This window comes from Equus caballus, chromosome 8 (genome assembly GCF_041296265.1).
Source record: "Equus caballus isolate H_3958 breed thoroughbred chromosome 8, TB-T2T, whole genome shotgun sequence".
NCBI classification, from domain to species: Eukaryota; Metazoa; Chordata; class Mammalia; order Perissodactyla; family Equidae; genus Equus; species Equus caballus.
Window position 1 is genome coordinate 55,099,044 of NC_091691.1, and position 20,651 is coordinate 55,119,694.

The following is a 20,651-nucleotide window of genomic DNA, read 5'->3' on the forward strand; positions in this document are numbered from 1 at the left end:
CTTGCAATACAATAGGGACAATACAAAACGGCCACCATTCTTGTCCTCCACAGGACTTTGAGTCAATTTGCAGGTCAAGGGACAGGCCCCAACCCCTTACCCAAGCTTTATCCACACACTACTTTGATGACTCTGAAAATGTGACATGCACTGTGTTCTATGAACAGAAATGTTTATTATGATAATTCCAACAAAATGACAGAAGTCCATCTTTATAAGTGCACAGTCTGTTTCTTCTGTCTGGGCTTGACAACCCAGCAAATTCCTACTGCTTTTTCCACTGTCACCTCCCCCGTGAAGCTGTCATTGAATTCATATATACACACCTTGTAGACACACATGTAGATGCCTTGACCCCTGGACTCCCACTGCAGCTTTTCAATACCCCAAGGACTGCTTCTCATGTGGATTGTCACTGTGTGTGGGTTCTCTGTCTCCTGAACATTCAGTGATGCTCATTGGATGAATGAAGGTGTCATTCAGTTCTAGAATGCTAGTGTCCTACATGGCACCTGACAGGAAAATTGATGGTAAATAAAACTGACAACTGTTCCTTAAACTCTTGGTTGCTCCTAGGCTAAAGGAACATTCTGCTATTGAACAGAAACTAAATTTTATTGTGCGGGATGTTTTATATCTGTGATTAATTAAATCTTCATAACCTTATCACCTTACACGAGAGGGACCATCACCCCCATTTTAGAAAGAAAGCAACTAAAGCCCAGAGAGTTTGTTCCAAGTCCAAAATCACAGCAGGACTGGAACCCAGGACTCCACACGTTTCCTCCCAGGCATCATCTCATCATGAACTAACCACCCACTTAGTTTCTCTCAGAGCTCACATGGCCCTGAACTTCCTTTCTCGTATAAAAAGAGCCCCAAAGATTTCCTGCATTGGCTACACCCATGAGGGAAAGTCCACTCAGGTATACTTAAGAAAAGCATGAACAAGTGAATTAGAAAGTGGGCACCATCAGCTCTCCACGCCCATCAATAACTGAAGCATATGGTTGCTTAAACTGAGGGAGTCCCTTTGGCTTATTACACTTATTACTTCCTGTCAGTTAGAGTTCACCTGCTTCAATTTTACCAGAGTGTGTGAATTGCATATTTCATGTGTTACTTAGCAGGAGCCCACCCTGAGTTTATTTTTTTCACAGAATGATAGTCATAGGGCAGTCAAGAGGTCTTATTTGGTCTTATAGATGATTATCTTTCTCAAGGGAATGCCAAATAGGATGCTGACTAATAAATGTTTACCGTTATTCTGTGTTTATGGACATAATTCTAAGTTTGGTCTTTAGCTAATGCATAAATGCATGTTACATAAATAATTACTTTCTCTTCTTTTTTCTCTCACATATAGTCCTTGATTTTGAATTATGCCTCCACTTAGCTATGACATCTGGGGCAAGTTATCTTAGTTTTCTGAGCCCCACTCTCCTTATCTGTAGAATGAGGAGATCAAGTTTTCCATGGTTGTTGTGCAGATTTAGGGAGACGTGCAGTTCGGGTGCAAAATTTGCTGTTTTAACATGGAGCACCAAAATTTCTCATGGAGAGAACTTTGTATGAAAATGCTTTGTGAAGCCTCTTGGGGTAGAAATACGTCGTCAAAAGGCCAAGCCACTAAAATGCGTGTTAAGATGCTGTTCATGAGCAAATTGGAAGAACTCACTTTTGCTCAAAGGAGGGGAAGAGAAGGGAAATTTCAAAGAGTGGAGGAGAGAGAAGGTGAGGATGGTGAGAGGTGGGGGCACTCGGTGGGGAGACCCACGAACTTCCCAGGCAGCTGGATGAGGACACGTCAGAGGCTGGGTGTCCAATGACCATTGGCCGCTGAGCTGCTGCAAGACCAGCCACTCTTCTGTCACCCAACTCACACTCAGTCAATCTATTCTTCTTGGGAGTGCCTTCGCAACAGTGCTATTTGTGGTGTGGGGAATCCAAATGCCAGCCCTTCGCTGGTTCTCCTGCCTCTGCCTGTGTGTCTGCTCTCCCCATGCATGAGGCAGACAGGACTCTCAGCACCTGCCTGAGCTCTCCACGATGAATCCACTCACCCAGAGCGTTAGTGAGTGAGGTGCCTTAACTGAAGGCTTTGCGGAGGAGGTTCCCTTGCCCAATACTCAACAAGGACCAAACCAACAAAACTTAGAAATACCATTAGACACTTCTGATCTCTATATCCTTACTTGGTGGCCATCCAACTGGGATGGTTGCCTATTCTGGTCCTTTCTTCTCCAATGAAGAACCCGGTCTTGCTGGCTCCTCCTCAAGAACAAAGTAAATTTCTTTCTTGTTTTATGTCCAGAAATTTAATTACTATACTTTGTTGTATGTTCAGACCCTTGGACTCTCAGTCTTCAACCCAAGAAGCTTATCAAAAGAGTTCTTGCTCTAAAATGCAGCATGCTCTGGTATATTGAAGTTTCCCCAACTGAAGATAGAGATTGAAAAGCAGGGCCGAACTTTGTGCCTTGGCTATAGTGTTGATCGGAGAGATATCCTGTGTTAAAGTAGGACCCCAGAGCCAGAGGTAGCAATGCTGGCATGAGAACATAAGGCCCACTCCACCACCTTCTTCCCACCCCTGGATTCCCTGACCATAGATGTAGGGGAGGGACCAGAAGAAGGAGGTCAGATTTGAACTTCCATTGGGCACAGCTAGTCAAAGTGATCTTCTCTCCATCTCAGAGAGACTAAGAGGTCTAGCATGATAGGACAGCAGTATAGTACCTGGTCCATAGTAGGAGCTCAATAAATGTATCTCCATTTTCTCTCAATGATGATTAACATTGCCTTCACTCTCCACAACCCTGATCAAAAATTAGCTAAGACAATAAGAAACCCAGGGCCAACTTGTGGTCAAGCTCATTCTCCAAGGACATCAAGCCTTGCCATCCTGTGGTCAAAGAAACCTGCTTGCAATGCGATTGACATATACAGAAAGCCCTGGGTACATTTTGTTTTCACAAAATGACACTCACCCTCTTGTTTCTTGGAGCTAAATGGCATAATGATTCTCAATGGAATCTTTACAACTCTCTCTGGGAAGTTTGAACGCCTCCTGTAATTTAGTTAAACAGCTTTTAGGTATCACAGAGAAACTTGTTACTCATGGAAGGAAAATGGATCCCCACACTTGGTACTGGGGATCTCCTAATGTCCATTTAGGGCCACTTGTGGTGTCACGTCTCGATCTTTCCCCGAACTGCAGTGAAGGGACCATCAATCCGTGAGCTCTCACACCATTTGCTGCTGCTCTGTTTACTGTTCCTTTATTTACATAACTAGAGATTCAACATCCTAGTATGTTTTGCAAGCTGTCATGACATGAGAGCTAGTAATCTGCTATGTTTTGCTTGCTAACATATTTTTGACATATTTTAGCTTTTGATTATAAGATTGCATCTTTGCCTGCTACCATCTGTCTCAACTCAATGGAACTCTGGCATTTACAAAAACAGTGGGGTGTAGTATTTCTTATATACTTGAACTCTACGAGAAACATGCTATTTTCAGTCTTAACCAATATGTCATGCTTTCACACACGAAGTCTGAAATGTTTGATATCTTGTGAGATCTGCCAGGGATAAGGAACATATCTTCGCACCCAATTTGGCTGAGATGAGAAATCTATTAATGAGGAGAAGGGAGCAGTATCCAGCTTCTAAACAGAGGTGGCTTTTTATGTGGTTTATGTCCTCTCGACTGTGCTTATCCCTTTATCAACAGGATTAAGTCTTCTGTGGAAATACATCTTCTTTTGGACTTTGTAAACTCCCAGTGGCCAACATTCTTGAGGTATATTTTTCAGCGTGAAATAGTCATCCACCAACATTTGGCAAAAAGGCCTTTTCCTACATGGTGTCCTTTTCTTACTCCTATCTTTACTCATTAGGGAAAATTATCCCAGGTTTGACCCAAAGGATTAGCTTTGTTCATGTCCCCACTGACAACACCAGGGCTGTGCAACACAGAGAAACGTGACATTGTATTCAAACAACATGTTGGAGGAAAGGCCAAAAAAATGCACAGGCCTAACATGCATTTATTCAACACTGAGTTTAAATGAATTTATTATGCTCCTGGATTACACCCCATAGGCCAAGAAGCTGTCAACTATTGACATTTTCTTTTCTCTCCATGTTCTGAGTTGAGTGTAAATATATTTGTCAAGGGAATATAGTGTATGCTTGGCTCAGTATATGCCCATTTCAACAGAAGAAAAGCTCTTATTATCTGTAATCACAGTCAACATCTTTGTTGCTTTAGGAAAGGAACGGGCTGCAGCTTGGATTTACATATGGATCTAGTCCCTTTCCAGATTCAGTTTTGAATGCTGTTTTAACCTTCATTTTGAATATGCATAGCATTAGCCTTTTCTAGTGCAAGGCTCCACTGATGATAGAGAAATGGTTTTGGTCAGTCTGATGTGGACCACATCAGGTTGATTTTCTGCCTTGCAGGATGCTGCCGATTGTTCAGGAGCAGCTGATTGCAGGATTTTGGTGGTAAATACATCACTGAAATCATTACTGTTGAAGAGATCAAAGAGGGAGGCATTTTGGAGAACAAGCTCCAATGTGTCATGTCTGCAAATTGAGTCCATCCTGACCCAGGCCCCAGATGCCCTTTCTGACCTGGTTAATGATGCTGGTAGCAACTGTTGAACTGAGAAAATAGGCGAGACGGAGTCTCCCGGTAGTTGTAATTGTGAGTTTCTGGGGTGCAAGGATCTTGTCTTACCTCCTCATCCTTTGTACCTGGCACAGAGCAGGCAAACAGCACATGTGTGTTGAACTAAGATGAACTGAGGACTATAGTCAAGCTATTAATTCATCAACATGTGCTTAATTGAACTTCTATGAGGTGACATCACTGAGGATGGATTAAAAAAATACAGAGGGCAGATTCCCCAACCTTGAATGATTTACAATCCAGCTAGGAAGACAAAACCAGTTTTCAAGGAAGCCATTAACTGCTAAGCTAGGTTGTAGGTGCAATAGGAATTTAGAGAAAGGAGATAGTGGTTCATATTAGAGTGAGATTTATGGAGGAAAAGGGACTTAGTCTGTGACCGGAAGACTGAGCAGGATTGAGGTAAGTGGAGAGGAAGAAGGAAGAGTGTGCTAAGAGTGGGAATAGACAGAAATGAGTTATAAAGGAAAGGAATGAACTAGATGTGCAAAGGAGAATGATTTGGCTTGACTGACTGAAACAGGTTGAAGCTGAATGAGGTATAAGACTGGTGGGTAGTTGGGCAAGTTTAAAACGCTCTTGAAAGTCAAAGGAATATTCACCTTCTGGTGGAAGACAATAGACCATTACTCCAGGTTCTCATAAGTAGGAGACATTTCTTTTTAGAAAGACTATAAAGGAGCGATATGGAGGAATCAGGGGTGAGAGGATCAGCGGAGAAAAAGCAGTGATTCTAGAATCAACATAAAAAGAGCCTATATTAGATAAAGATAATAATATTTAAAGCCATAACTTTCCTATATAGGGTATCTAATATATTTCAGGTATTTGTAGCCATTGATGATAATATTGGCAAACGTCCTACAAGAACTTGGAGGTATACTTACGCTCAAGTTAAAGAAGGAACAAGGAGTTTCAGGAGTTTCAGAAAAGCAAAGTAAGTTGGTCTAGGCTACCCAGGTTGTAAGTGTCAGGAGAGGATTCAAATTCCATTTATTTTTTTTTTTCCTTTTAAATGTTGGCCCTGAACTAACAACATCTGTTGCCAATCTTTTTTTTTCCCTTCTTTTCCCCAAAGCCCCCCAGTACATGGTTGTATATTCTAGTTGTGAGTGCCTCTGGTTGTGCTGTGTGGGATGCCACCTCAGCATGGCCTGATGAGTGGTGCCACATCCGTGCCCAGGATCTGAACTGGCGAAACCCTGGGCTTCTGACATGGAGCACACAGACTTAACCACTCAGCCATGGGGCTGGCCAGTCAAACACCATTTAAACTGTGCCCTTTTTCACTACATTACTCTTAGAGTCATGGGTATTTATTGAATAAGAAAATGATGTGAAATAAGTATTTTATAAAGATTACCATAGTGGCCATATATGAGAAGGATTACAGAGGGGAGAGACCAAAGGTAAGTAGATGAAAAGGGTCTCCCTAGAGTCCTGTCATTGGAAACAGAAAGGAAAGAACAAAAATAAGAAACATTGCCAGGCAAGATCATGGGACCTGGGGTGACTGAAGGTCTGAATTACTGAAAGGCTGAGGAGAATGAGGATGGGGGAAAAAAGCCCAGGAAGACTGGGTGGTGAGAAGGCCACTGGCAACCTTGGGAACCCATTTTCAGTAACAGGATATTGATGGAAGCCAGCCTACAGGTGAGGAAGGAGTGAGTCAGTGGTTAGGAAATGGAGGATGTGGGGGCAGACCACAGATTTGAGAAATCTGGAAGAAAATGAAGGAAATAAATAAAAGCCTTCTGAGGAGGTTTCAGGGTCATGAAAAATTTTTTTTGAAGAGGAGAAACCTGTGCACATTTGAAGACAGAGGATAGTATGCAGATAGGAGACAATATTAAAGGAACTAGAGAAAGAGGGGCTGCTGTACATGGAAGGGGTCAAAGAAGTTGGGAGGGGATGGGTCAGAATTGGTGGACTGCCTGATAGAACCTTCCAGAATGAGGAGAATGGTCTACATCTGTGCTATTCCATATGGTAGCCACTAGCCCCATGTGGCAACTGAACACTTGAAATGTTCCTAATGAGACTGAGGAACTGAGTTTTTAATTTTGCTTAAATCTAAATAGCCACATATTTCAGCAGCCAGTGGCTATGATGTTGGACAGTGCATGACCCTTAGACAACCAAAGATTTTGTCTCCTGAGGAAGGGAAATAAGTTCTTCCTCTGACTCAGGAAAGGAGAGCAGAGAGGAAGACAAACCAAGGATGTTTCATATGTAGGGGAGGAAAAATGAGTTTACCCCTGCCATGTGACCTTGATATTCATTGGTTATACCTTGGTGATAGCACATTATCAGATCATTAGATTAAGACAGCCCACCTGAGTTAAAAGGCATTTGAAATTCACATCATCCCCATGTAGATGTGTTCTGAACTGTAATCTGCACTGACTAGATGAATTGAAGAATTGCCAAATCTCATATAGTTCTACCAATACTCACCCTCAGTCTGTCTGCAGCTCTTGATCAAGATGCTCCTTGTTCATGTTAGAGAGAGATGGAGAGGAGTCTAGTAGGTTCCTTGGGATGAGGACCATTTTTTGAATAGGCTTTCCAGGTGTCTGAGTGACAACAAAATCCTTCTCTGATTTCCTAGTCCCCGGTCTGCTTCCACATCTCACGGTCATTTTGGATCTGGATATTTTAAAGCTGAAAGGAGGTGATTCCCCTCAGAATGGTTTCACTTAGTCATAATAAAAGTTTTCTTGAAGAATTTCCCAGCCAGAGAAAGGGGTGTATGTCCTGCCCTGTATTCTCCAGGTAAACAAAGAGAGAGCCCCCAATAGGTGTCCATTGTTGCCGTAAGATATCATCACCCATCATCATTTCACCGGTATGCCCGCCCTGGATCGTGGCGTGTGTTGTTTGGGCTGTTTTTCATAGCCTCTGCAGCTGGGAATTCAAGATGCTATACTTAGGCAGAAGTCCATGAAGGAATTAATTGATATGAGCCAGAAGTTGATTGCCATTTAAGTACTCAGCCTTCACCATTGCCAAGTTTCCCTCTTTGCAGAAAGAACCGAGCTTGCCTGCAAACTGGCTCATTCAGGATGTGAGCACAAGATGGAATTCAACCTTTAATATGCTGCAACACCTGCTTGGAAATAAAGGGGCTCTGTGCTTTTCCCCCCAAGGAGTTGACAGCTGACTTCATTACAGAGGAATCTGGCAGAGATGGCCGTGGCTACTCCTCAGCCTCCGGAGGCACTCACCCAGGAATGCAGTGCCAACCAGACCTGAGCTTTGGGATTCTGCCAGAAACCCATGCTGGGCCATTTTACCCTAAATCATTCCTCTTCCTTGAACTCTAGGAGTTTTTCTACCTTTGGTAGAGCTGCCTCCAGACAAGGGAGATGAGAAGAGGCTCTGGCCTGCTGACGCTAAGTGGAGAAGCATTTGCAGGTGTTCTCCAATGGGATCTGGATTTTCAAACTTTCTTTCTCAAGGGTTCTGCAATGTTGCACCCCAACAGGCACAAAGGCAGGGCTGCCATGCTCTACAGAGTGGAACTTGAAGATTCATCAGAGACCTTGTCCAAGATTTGGAACAGACCCAGCGTTGTTCCAAGGAACCTAACCCAGCCTGTGAGAGACTCCTACAGGCCGTCTCTGGTGCCACAACCTTCCATTGGGGCTGGAACACTGGTTATGCTTATGAGCTTTCAAAGTAGAATGTCAACCTCATCACCCATTTGCATGATTTCCAAAGCATATTAATCTGGCTTCCACTAGTAACACAGAATATAACATATCTTACTTGCAACAGGAAATATTTCCTTTCTACTATTTGCTATTCTTCATCATTAAAAAAAATCTGTCTGAAATCTAAATACCCAGAAAGAGGGGTGGGCTCACAGGGAACACAACCATTTGGTGGATCACTGCTCAACCTGAAGCAACAGAAATATGAAGGCCACAGAGCAACTTCAAAACTGCATTTGATGCTAATTTAAAACAAAGTACTACTCAAACTTTCATAGATGAAAATCACATAATTTTTAAACAAATACTTTAAATAGTCTGAAATGAGAAATAATTGATGCCAAAGGTCAAAACTGGCAATCCAAGAGTTGGGTCTGGCCCGAAAGTGTGTCTCATATGGCCCACACGGTGGGGGTCAGCTGAGTTTGAATAAAAAACGGAGTAGGTTGCCAACATTTAGAAATTGGCACATGGCACATAACCACCCGGATTGCTGCCTTCTCCTGAGACACTGGGCAATCTGGCCTCGGCAGGCTGCTTTCCCTCCAGGCAACAGTTGGGGGCAGGTGATGGGCATTTGTCATCCAGGTTGCCAGAGTCCCTGCTGGGCCAGATTTCTCGCTCATTGAGTTTGTAAGCCTGGCCCAGGTGCAAGGGTGGTAGGGTTCTGGGTCATTTTCCCTCTCTCCCCTTCTTCCAAAACTTGCTCTTGGTTATTATGCTACTTCAGAGTTAAAATAATCATTAAATGCCCAGTTGTAAAAGGTAATGTGGAGGAAGAGAGTCTGAGGCCCATACTACTTCTCTACTTCTTGGATGTTATTTTCACATTTCTAGCCTTACGCCCAGTGCACTCGCTTGAGAATGTGAGCGTGGCCCCGTGGTTCTCGAACGTGGCTACACTAGAATCACCTGGGGCACTTTTGATGTCCAGCTTGCACTCCAGACCAATTAAATCAGACTCTTGGGAAGTGGGATTCAGGCAACAGATTTTTAAAGTTCCCAGGTGATTCCAATGTAAAAAGGTCCTTGAAAAAATCATGGAAAACTTTATGTTAGAGCAGTTTCTCAAGCTCGTCACTATTTTCATTTGGGACCTGATAAATCTTATTTCTGGGGACCAGTCCTATGGACTGTAGGATGTTTAGCAGCATCTCTGGCCTCTACCCATAGATGCAGTAGCATTTCTCCAGATGAGAACCACGGCATTCGATAGTGAAACTATGGTCATTTTTTTTTTAAAGATTTTATTTTTTTCCTTTTTCTCCCCAAAGACCCCCGGTAGATAGTTTCTTTGTTGTGGGTCCTTCCAGCTGTGGCATGTGGGACGCCACCTCAGCGTGGCCTGATGAGCAGTGCCATGTCCGCGCCCAGGACTCGAACCAATGAAACACTGGGCCGCCTGCAGTGGAGTGCGTGAACTTAACCACTCGGCCACGGGGCCAGCCCCCGAAACTGTGGTCATTGTATTGGCCACTTGCCTGTATATAAGGTCACTGAGAAATTTCTCTTGGAATTAAAATCTAGGAACAAAATTTTTCTCTTAAGAAAGTGGTTCCCTTTTGTTGTTTTTTTCCCCTTTACTATCAGGAAGCTCAAAGCCAATGCTAAAATGCATTCAAAACCAAAACTAAAGCAGAAACAAGACAACTACTCCAGTGTGTTTTCTCCCCTCTGCATGTCTGCCTGATGCTAATTTTCCTATTAATGTTTTGTTAATCTTTAAGTTGCTTTACATTCTTAGGGAATAAAGTAGGAGATAAATATAAAGAAGGTAACAAGCAAAAGGAGGGAATGACTGTTCCATGCACTGCTTGGTATTTATGACCCAAAGAACAGTTGGTCATAAGGAAGACCTGCTAAATTTGAATGACCTCATAGTTTTTGGAGGATCAGCCAGGCATACATGGCAAATAAGGGTCAACCCCTTTAGCCTCCAGCTTTGTCTGGGAAGAGGCTGAGCTATGGGGGTGTTGAAGGAGCCCAATGGCCACCATGTGGTGGCCTCTAGGAGAATAAGCACAAGCTTCTGTTGTTTCCTGAGAATGCCACCTCCTGCTGTTTACTAGGAGTCTGGGAAGTGTCTGAGAGGCGATGCTGTTCAGGGCAACCTGGGATCCAGCCCTGGGATAACACCATCACCTGCTTTCCGTGAATGAAGAGCAGATTACTTTTAGTAAATACAACCACTCATTAATAACCCTAAGTTTTAAAGCTTTTAAAGAAATCATTATTAAGTGTGGCTACTTCATTTTAAATGCAAAAACCTTGAATAGACCAGAGATCTTAATTTTTTTAAAGAAGCTGAGTATTTTAATTATGAATGTACTTGCATATTCTTAGCATACTTCATTATTTATGTAGCCGGTGAAAAAGCTTTCTAATTAAATAGCATGCTGGCAATCCATTGTGAAATGTATAAATGTAGGTTTTCCTAGCATTAAAAAACTACACACAAACACACACGAACCATTCTGGCAAGCACACATACTTTAATCGCTATGAGATACTTGTTTCTGAATGATCTTAAGCTTTATCAAACTTTTGTTTTATTGGTAACAAAATAAACAGTATAATTTGCCAGCACTCTGCATGGTTATACACATTTAATACATTCAACTAACTTGGAAATGGGGTAGCACAGTGGTTCTCAAAGTGCGGTCCCCATGCCGGGAGCATCAGCATCACCTGGGAACTTATTAGAAATACAAAATTTTGAACCCCACCCCCCGCCACCTGAATCAGCAGTTCTGGGGATTGGGCCCCACCCTGTCCTGTAACAAGCCCTCCAGGTGATCCTGAGGCAGGCTAAAGTTTGGGAACCATGGGGATGAGGACTATGCCTTGTGGTGCTGGTAATCTGGGTTTCATTCAGGGGTCCCGAAATGACAGGTGGTCACAATAAAGTGAGTCGGTCCACGCTTTCTTTTCCCCATCGAAAAAGTGCTGCGAGGATTCTCACTTGTTTAAGGCTTAAAGATCTGCTTGAGGTCCTCAGCATTTCCAAGAGGTCAAAAGACTCAGGGAGTGAAATATTTTCAGCATGATGTACACTGTATCAGGTGTATACTTACCAACTTTGACTAAACATGCACATCAGGACTCAGTTTACACACTGCTATTCTCTTCTTTCAAAAAAAAAAGGCTCTGAAATTAGAGCACCTACTCATTCACCGTTTTGTGGCAGGCTGTGGTGCAGCCATCTTCCAGAGACAGCCACGCCTGTGTGCAGCCTGATGACCACGCTGCGTGACCTCCCCTGGCTGCAGCAACCGAGGCCGGGAGGTGCAGCGACTTGCAGAAGACCACATTGGGAGGGAGCGCCAGAGCTAGAACTAACAGCCGCCTGGCTCCCTGCTCTGTGCTTTGTCTTCTGAATGAACAAAGCTGCTTCTTAAGTACACATAAGCCAAACTGCCTCTCAAATTGCAGCCATCTACTTTGAGTTCAGATTTGCACAGCATGACATGAATTGGGCTGCAAATTATGCAGAAAACAGCCGTCCCATCCATCTGTGATGTCAGAATCCTCCAGTACAATGTGACCTGGTAGTATCTGAGAGAGGAGAAGTATACTGGGTCTGATTCCTCCCCTAGGCAGGATGACGACTCTCCTCCCAGCTGCACTGGGCCCAGTGTGAAAAGGTTAAACATGATCGAGGTTATGCCTGTGATATGCTCAAGAGCAGATTTCATTTCCAAGGGTGCAGGCAATTAGGGATTTTTTTTAATGGTAGAGTAACTCAAAAAAGAAAACACACAAATACACTCATACCTAATGGTAAACTGAATTTATTTCCTCTTGGAAAACAATTCCAGTAATCTCCAGGTTCAGACCGCAGAGTAAACATTAATAACAGTAACATACAGGTTAGTTCAACTGATTCAAGAATTTGGCTGTGTGAAATCATTAAAGAAAACCTTGAACACTCAAAGCTTCAAATGTATCCAGGAAAAAAAAAAAATTCTTTGACAGTCTACATAACAACTATTGCATATATAGTGATGCTACCTGTCACACCGCAAGGCTTACAAATATATATACGGGCCTTATCCAGCTGTGGGGTTCTGTTCTGTGAGAACATCTCTTCCTGGTTGGCAAGAATCTTCAGCAATAAAAAATAGTCTTGGATTTAACCATTGATATACCAAAAGAGAAATTCTAGGCTTAAGTGTAAATAAAAGGAAGTCCAAACATCGTCTCATGTGTAACAGAGTTGTTTTAATCTGTCTTCCTTGAAAATATTTTCCCTTAAGCCATTTTGCTCACATTGTTTTTTGTCTTGCCTGAATAGGGCCCAAGTCCACGTGTCTTTATAAGACCATTTTAGTATCAGACGACATCATACATGTGCAACACTTTATATACAAGGAGTCTATCCGGTGCTCCAAAGTTCAAACACACGAACATCCAACAGTTTCGATAATACAAGTTTTATGGTACAATACAATGTTTCTGAATAATATACATTAACAATGAAAGTTTCGTGCAAAGAGTAAAACATGTTCCCTTTTTGTGCCACAAGAGTAATTCTCCTTGAGAGATCGTTCTTGCACTAACTGCTGTGTTGGGTCATCGTATGATTCTGTAACAAAAAAGAAAGAGGGGGAAAAAATACTTAAGTGATTGTATTTTCATCAGACCAAGAATCTAGAAATGCTGAGAGGTTTATAGGGACATGAACAATGTGTTTGTGCACCCTGATGACCAGGGGCTGATGAGGGCCCTGACTCCTCACTGCCCGCAGTGAATGGGACCAGGAAGGAGGGGCAGGGTCCGGGGCCAAGGTGAGGGGATTGCCCATACCTTCCCTCCTCTCTGCCTCTGCCATGCCTTTCCAGAACACTCTCCCACCTTCCACCATCTCTTCTTATCAAAATACCACCCATTTTTCAAAGACCAGGGTAGCACTATTTTAACAGTTTTATTCATCTATTATTTCCATTGATTACCAATGCTTTTGTTCTAATCACTCCTAGATGGTGAACATCTTGACAGCAGAGGCTCTATCTGTCCCTGAAATTGGACTTGAAAGGCAAGAGCTGCCTGGCCAACAACTGAGATGAAGCTTCTCCAGATCCTCTCCTGGGGGTGGGTTCGGGGCTGTGTCACATGGCTCAGGAGCAGATTACAGCAGCCTGCGGCCACTCCCCCACCCCCAGCCAAGGCAGCCTGTGTTGTATTTTGGTAGTCTCCTCTCCAGCCACACAGGAGGGCAAGTCCCCCTCCTGAGCAAACAACCTGTTTCCATATTGTGAGAGAGCAACTGGGATACCTGGGCAACTTGTAACGGCAAGCCAGGCCCTGAGGGTGGAAACTGGGCAGGCAGACTCCAGACCTGCACCTGTGACCTGCAAGGGGGATGGTCACAGAACCAGGGGGCAGTTATTCCAAGCATAAGCCTGGAGATGGCCAGATCTCTGCTTTCCCTCCTCTGCACTTCTCCTGAGCCTGTTCTCCCATTGCTCACCTCGTACACCCTCGATCCCTTCTGGTCAGAACCTTCAGGCCTGGCTCAAAATACTACCACTTCCATGCTCATCCCATCTAAAACTGATTTCTCCCTTCTCTGATTTCCTACTGTACTTTATACTGCTGTTATTCTGTGTTTCTTAGGTCTCGTCTTCTGCTTACGCAGGCCTGGCTGTCTCCCCATGTCAGTAACTCTGGTGTTCATTCATTTATTGGTTCCTTCACTAGCATCTGTTGAATACTTCTATCACCACCTGCCACAGCCTACAGCATCGCAGTGCTTGGTAAAGAGGATCTGGCCAACTGAATGACTGACTAGCGAGGCACGGGCTACTGAAGGGAAAAGCAGCTCCCTGCCTTCGTGCCTTCCAAGTGTGTACAGCCTAAAGAAGAAAGATGTATGGGCACGTAATGGCAAAGCAACACGGCAGGATGGTATTAGAAACAAACACAGAAAGGTCACAGTCACACCTCACACTGCCTAGCCTTTGGGGAAGGCTCTGCGGCGAAGGTGAGAGGTGACAGTATAGTTGAGGCTGGAAACAAGAGAAGACATTCGGGATGCAGGGAGGGCACTCCAGACCGAGAGACCCACATGGGTAAAGGGAAAGAAGCAAGAATGTGCAAGGTATGTTCACGGACCTGCAACTTGTTCAAATTGGTTGGAGTCTTCTAGAGAGTCCTAGAATCAAGAGTACTGATGAGAAATAAAGACGGAGGGCAGTCTGGGGCTAGAGTATAAAGAGCCTTCTGTACCTTGCTAAGACTTTGTCTCGTAGGTGAAGAGGAGCTATGGAAGTTTTTTAAACAGAGGTCTTTGTCTTGGAGATCTTTGTTATCTTGTTATCCTCCACAACAACCAGCAAAATGCCAGCTCAGTGAACACGGGCTGAACGGCCAGAGGCGTGGCTGCTGACATCTGCTGGGTCAGGGCCGAGAGCACCAGTGAGGGCGAGGGGAGACTTGTGAGGAGCACCCAGGTCTTCCATTCCCTATTTCCAACTTAGCCCATTTTTGAAAAATACTGACAACAAATAATAATAATGAGGAATATTATTTTACCCTCTCTTATTTAAAACATACCATTTTTTATTAATTCAGTGAGGGATAAGTTGGATTTATTTTTCTTCTTAGTGGTATTAGGATAAAAAGCACATACAGGAGCAGACTAGTTTTATGCCAATTCTTTTCTCTTTGCATTGATTTTAAATACTTCTGAAATTATTTTTCACCAATAGACAGAAAGGTAATCAAAATACTGATGAGACTAAAAATCTTTCCTTAAAAATCAACACAACCATGATCAGAGAGGTTATAAACAATAAAAAAGTTCGAATGCTCAAAATATATGGTATAAACTTTCTCATACTGTTTACTCTCTCAAAGAGCCAAGTTTTATCTTACAGAAAGGTTTTTTATTTAAAAAAATAAATACAAGTTATGACAATAGTTACCTAAATGATAGGACACTGACAGAAGTATGGGTGAGATAGATATATATATATATATTTTTTTTTTTTTACAATAATCAACTGGAAAAGCAGGGTTGGCCAGGTTGCATAGTGGTTAAGTTCACGTACTCTGCTTTGGTAGCCTGGGGTTTGCAGGTTCAGATCCTGGAGTGGACCTACACACTGTGTCTACACACTGTTCATCAAGCCATGCTGTGGCAGCATCACACATACAAAATAGAGGAAGATTGGCATGGATGTTAGCTCAGGGCCAATCTTCCTCATCCAAAATAAATAAATAAATAAGTAAAAATAAACAGTTTAATAACACTATCTTTAAATGTTTAAGTGCTTACAATGGACATTCCACATTCAATAGGATTTTAGGATAATAAAAGAAGAGAAAGTGCAATCAGTGCCTTGTTTTTACATGTACTTACATTGAGACATTGCAAAACAAAGACCTAATACAATTGGCCATAAGAGTTGGCAATAATTGTGTCTTGGATGCTTTCATCCTAAACCAAAGCCATACAATTCTCTTCAGAGGTGCAAAGAAATGAACAAATACATCTGAATCACTTATTGCAACAGATTGAAGTCTCTACTATAAAGGAGTTATGCTTTGCATATTAAGAGAAAAGAATATAAATCATTTGAGAGAAGAACAAGAGTATGGCTTGTGAAATTCAAGCTCATACAAAAATGAGGATCACCAATATAAATAATGTCTAAATGGTAAATGTGGCACAAAAAAGGGCAAAGGCAGAACGTCTCCTTGGTGTGGAGATGCCTGCACACCATTGAGATCACTTACAGTCATTTGTTTTTTCTTCTTTTCACTCCAGCATAATTGAGGGCTATGAAAGGGTCCCCCCAGTCATGGCATCCACCATTGGCAGTGACTCTCGAGGTGGCAAAGGGGCATATTCCTAGATGATCTTGGGAAATGGGCGTATTTGCATTAAAAAAAAAAAGAAACTCAGATGATTCTGATCCAGTTGTCATGGGCTTGCCCTTACCACCTTTGAGGATCCTGGTATGCGTCTGTTCCCCATTCCCACACTGTATTCTGAGTCCTTGAAAATACAAATGGCCTAATTTCATTTTCTGAAGGAAGGATGGATGTCTGAGCTACACAGGTTATTGGGTTGGCTTTGGGGTTGGAGAGAACAGATGCAGAGTGTTAGTCTCCAGACTTCACTGAAGATCCTCTGATAAGAGAAACAAGAAGTCACTTCGTGGGAGCCCTCCATATATTTTGTGTGTTTTTAAAATCATAGGCATCATTTCTTTAGAAAGGGAGACAAGAAGCAAGTGGGAAAGATGAAAAGTAGACAAGAGAGGCACTAAGCACAAAGAGAGGGTGGATTCTGAGCGCAGCTCGCTCCTGCCTTGGCTCCTTGCCATACCACAGAGCTGGTCCTGAGTCACTGCAGCACAATGTGGACACACCGAGAGGAGAAAACGCTGCCAGGCCATCAGCACGCAGCCTCCTCATGTAAGAATTTTCTGCGCTTTAGGTCCAGAGGAAACCACTACACTAGAACAAAGCAGTGGGTAATCTCACCAATTTTACACAGCAATTCACAATCCCCAAAGTACTTTAATGCAATGACAGGTTATGAGAAAAAATATCTGTTCCAATGAAGGGAAAGTGTTTTACATAATCGAGGAGATCATCAGTGCAGCATCGATGGGGGTAGGGGGGTGATGACAGAAAAGGAAGTAGGAAGAGAAGAAAACTTCTGTAATCCCACAGAGAGCCATATTCTACTCTGCAAAAAGCCATCTCTTGGAGACCCCATGTCTAAGTAACTGAAAATTGCAAACCATTAATCCCAGTTATGAACAGTTGTTTTACACGAGGGGGGTTTGTGTTAAAAAAAAAGCAAATCCACAACACACCTTAAAGCTTAAGAGACAATCCATCTAGGTAGATACCGTAATAGCCAGGTTCAAAAAAACACTCTCTTTACTGTAAAGGGCCCCATTTGGAAGGACTGTGCTCTATCTTTTTTTACTCTATAAATGTGAAATTAAACTTAGAAAGCTAAAAAACAGATGAGGACCTTAAAAATTCCCTTCTAGCACTATGTATTTCTCTTTAAATATGAGATGCCTTTCATTTTACAAGACTGGAATTCTCATTTTGGGCTTGGCATTCTAACAAATGATTAATTCAGCCTCCTCCTTTCTGAGAGCTGACCACATTTACTGGTCAAATGGTTTAATCCTATTTAAAATGCAATCCAAGCAAAATATTTTTAAATAAAAATAAAAATCCACGATCCCCTGAAACTGTTCGCCTTGGCCAAGCCATCCCATTCTCCTGCGATCTTGATGTGAAGCTGAATATCTGCATCTATAACCAGGATGAAGTTCAGCTTTGGAGAAAAGCCCGGGCGAATCTACCTTCCCAACCTTGACAAATTAAGTCCTCACCCCCAAAAGTCGTGTCCACAGACTGCCCTCACTTGTCCAATATCTTGGCAGAGACCACGTCTCTTCTGTGCTCCATAACTCTGTGTTGGCATCGGCAAAATGTTAAGTGGTGATGGTAATAAAAAAAAAAAAAAACTACGTTTGAATGGAAGTTTTGTGAGATTTGTTGATTCCAAGATGTTAATCATTTTTACCATGACTTGTCTATTTATAGCCCTTAGTCTCAAACAAATTCTGACAAGCTTATAAAACTAAGAAAAAGAACCAGCATACTAGTTTAAAAAGGAATAAAAAAAAAAAAAAAAACAAGCTTTCCATTAATTCACTATGCCATTAGAATCCCGAATTGAAACTGCAGTTGTATTCAATTTAAATGAGATGTTTTCCAACCAGATGAAATAGTAGGCAATTGTGGCTGTGAAACAATGCAAGGCGGGAAGAAATAAAAGAAATATAAAGATTAAATGTGGCTGTTTCTTTCAACAGATGGTGACAGCACCATGGCAGCATGTTGTTTTTTCTTAGTTGAAGAATGCAAACATCCGTAATCAATCATCACTGATTAACTAATTATATTACCCTTCCTTTTATCACTAGGGTTGAACCTTTATCTGTAAACACTACGGATAATCTGTATGCTCTTATTTTTCTAGAAGCATATTCCAGTACACATGCGGTCGTGCAGTTACAGGCTGCAAACAGAATTCTACATTACCGTCTACCTTAAAGCACTACTGCTTTTTTATTTTTTTTAAACAAAAGCAATTGGTTTCCAACAGGCTGGATAATAAGTCTTTTGACCTGCATTCTTCTTTGACCCATTAAGGTCACCCCTGTGCTCGGGCATATAGCTGACTTAGGAATGCCTGCAAGTCCCACATTTCATCTCCTGCCCACTCAAAATAAAGCTTTCTTTAAATGTGTCTGTACGGGTCCCTGAAGGCCAAGGAGGCATCCCTGTAGTGGGCAATGGAGGGACAGAAGCTTCTGCCTTTATTAATGAATGCAGACCATTATGAGTCTGGCTGGCTCCTTCCCTGTTCCCAGAAGCATATACTGTACGTGACTTAAAATGCTAGAATATTGACACAAAGCGAGCCGGGCACCCCTAAGGAAAATTACTCCTTGGATATAATGTAGGCTCGTAACAGCTATTAGAGTACAAAATAAAACCCTCTGGGATCAAACTGACATATACCGCATTCTACCTAGTCCTCAAACATTAGAAGAATTTCTTTGTGAAGGCGTTCTCAAGGACAGCATTAAACTGACTTTTGTAGCAATCTGCAACAGCTTTTTGGCTTAGAGCTTTTAGTACTAAATCTCTGGTTTGAATCAATATAAGTACTATATCTTCTACATTAATCAATACATTTGGTTCAATACATGTTCTATTAAATTATACTTTCTAATCAAGATTTTTACATTTCTACCCTCTCTCTTTTTCATTTCCAACTTCTTTTGCTAGTAAAATAGTTTTGAAAGTGTATGCAGCTAATGATGTCAGGGTACTGGGTTATTTCCCCCATACGTTACAGAAAAAATACAAGGCAAAGGGCAGCCTTTAAACGTCTTAACAAGGTTAACGGGATGGGAATATAATAAATGAACATTTTCAAAGTCCACACAATTACAAAAGTACTCATAATTTTAAATTAATTCAAGGTGAATTGCTCCAGCTCTGAAAGTACCATTAGGAACATTCTAAAAATTACACTGAAAAACAAATCGTCCAAAAGTACCAATTAGACCCCATTTTGCCACCCCCAAATTTCCATTATCCACAAACTATATCCTTCCTGGATGGGGAAATTTTGGGTACTTGCATTTCTGTAGACCTTACCTGGTAAGCATCAGGCAACATATACGTGGGTATGTGCATTTTTGTGAGTTATGCTATATTTTAATGAATAGCCTTTAAAAGACAATATATAATATTTCCCAAAGTGCTTTGAGAACCTAAAAAACATATTCATAGAATAGATTTTCACAGCCAGGGAAGTTGACTCATAATTTTCACTTTGGTACAATTTACTAAAATGAGGTTCTACTCTTTTATTTTGACATAGCAATGGCATTTCCAAAACTGTCTGTCATGATATGCTTTTGGCCCTCTCTTTAATGCCATGAGTGTTGCATTTATGATCATGTTTGCATTGACAGAATTTCCCTTTTTATTTTTTCATATGGTAATGTCATCACCATGAACTTACAGAGACAGTGATGCATTTTCTTTTGACATTTAACAGTTCACATAGGCTTGGCCTGACATCTCAAAGCATTTTCTGGATGACACTAAGCTATATTAAAGCAAAAGGTGAAATGGCATCATCATAAGTGATCAGAAAAACACAAGATCTTGGAGACAGAAAAGAACTATTAGGTTATTTAGTTTGCCCCCTTGCTGGAACAGAATTGTTCTATAAAGTTTACACTCCAGGCCAGTTTTAAATGGTTCTGGCAATGAGGTTTCCATCACACCTCCCATAGGAAACAATTCCACATTCCAATAAACTTCACTGAAGGACATTTTTGTTGTTGATCTCTGGACATTCATGCTAAACAAGCCCAGAAAAGGGTGGTCTGGGATAACCCTGAAGCATGTGGACATTGCCACACTCATGAGTTTATGTTCTCCAGACCTTGACCGTATATCTGCAAAGTTCTTCTAGGTCATCCAAAGTAACCCAAAAAACAATCCAGTAAGTTATTTCTCAGTCATTATACAAACCATATAGATTCTAGAAGGCCAGTGGAACTTGCCTTTCAACAGGGTTTCCCAACCTCAGCACTGTTGACATGTTGGGCTGGACAATTTTTTGTCAGGGGCTGTACGCTGTAGGATGTTAGCAGCATCCTTGGC

The 20,651-nt window shown here is 42.0% G+C and overlaps 1 protein-coding gene and 1 long non-coding RNA gene across 9 annotated transcripts in view; one reads left to right on the forward strand and one right to left on the reverse strand.

Annotated features, from left to right (window-relative positions):
• The window catches only part of LOC111774722 (uncharacterized), a 57,496-nt gene extending 46,490 nt beyond the window's left edge, over positions 1-11,006 (forward strand). Inside the window, exon 5 of the long non-coding RNA XR_002809872.2 lies at positions 7,733-11,006. This is a non-coding gene — a long non-coding RNA (uncharacterized lncRNA). The remainder of the gene's footprint in view (positions 1-7,732) is intronic.
• Positions 11,007-12,195: 1,189 nt separating this feature from the next.
• ZNF521 (zinc finger protein 521) overlaps positions 12,196-20,651 on the reverse strand; it is a 273,513-nt gene continuing 265,057 nt past the window's right edge. For all 8 annotated transcript variants that reach the window (XR_011441446.1, XR_011441447.1, XM_023647587.2 and 5 more), the window contains one exon: positions 12,196-13,005. Coding sequence is in view for 6 of the 8 variants with exons in the window: in XM_023647587.2 (XP_023503355.1) it covers positions 12,976-13,005 (30 nt within the window). In the remaining 2 variants the exon portion in view is untranslated. The remainder of the gene's footprint in view (positions 13,006-20,651) is intronic.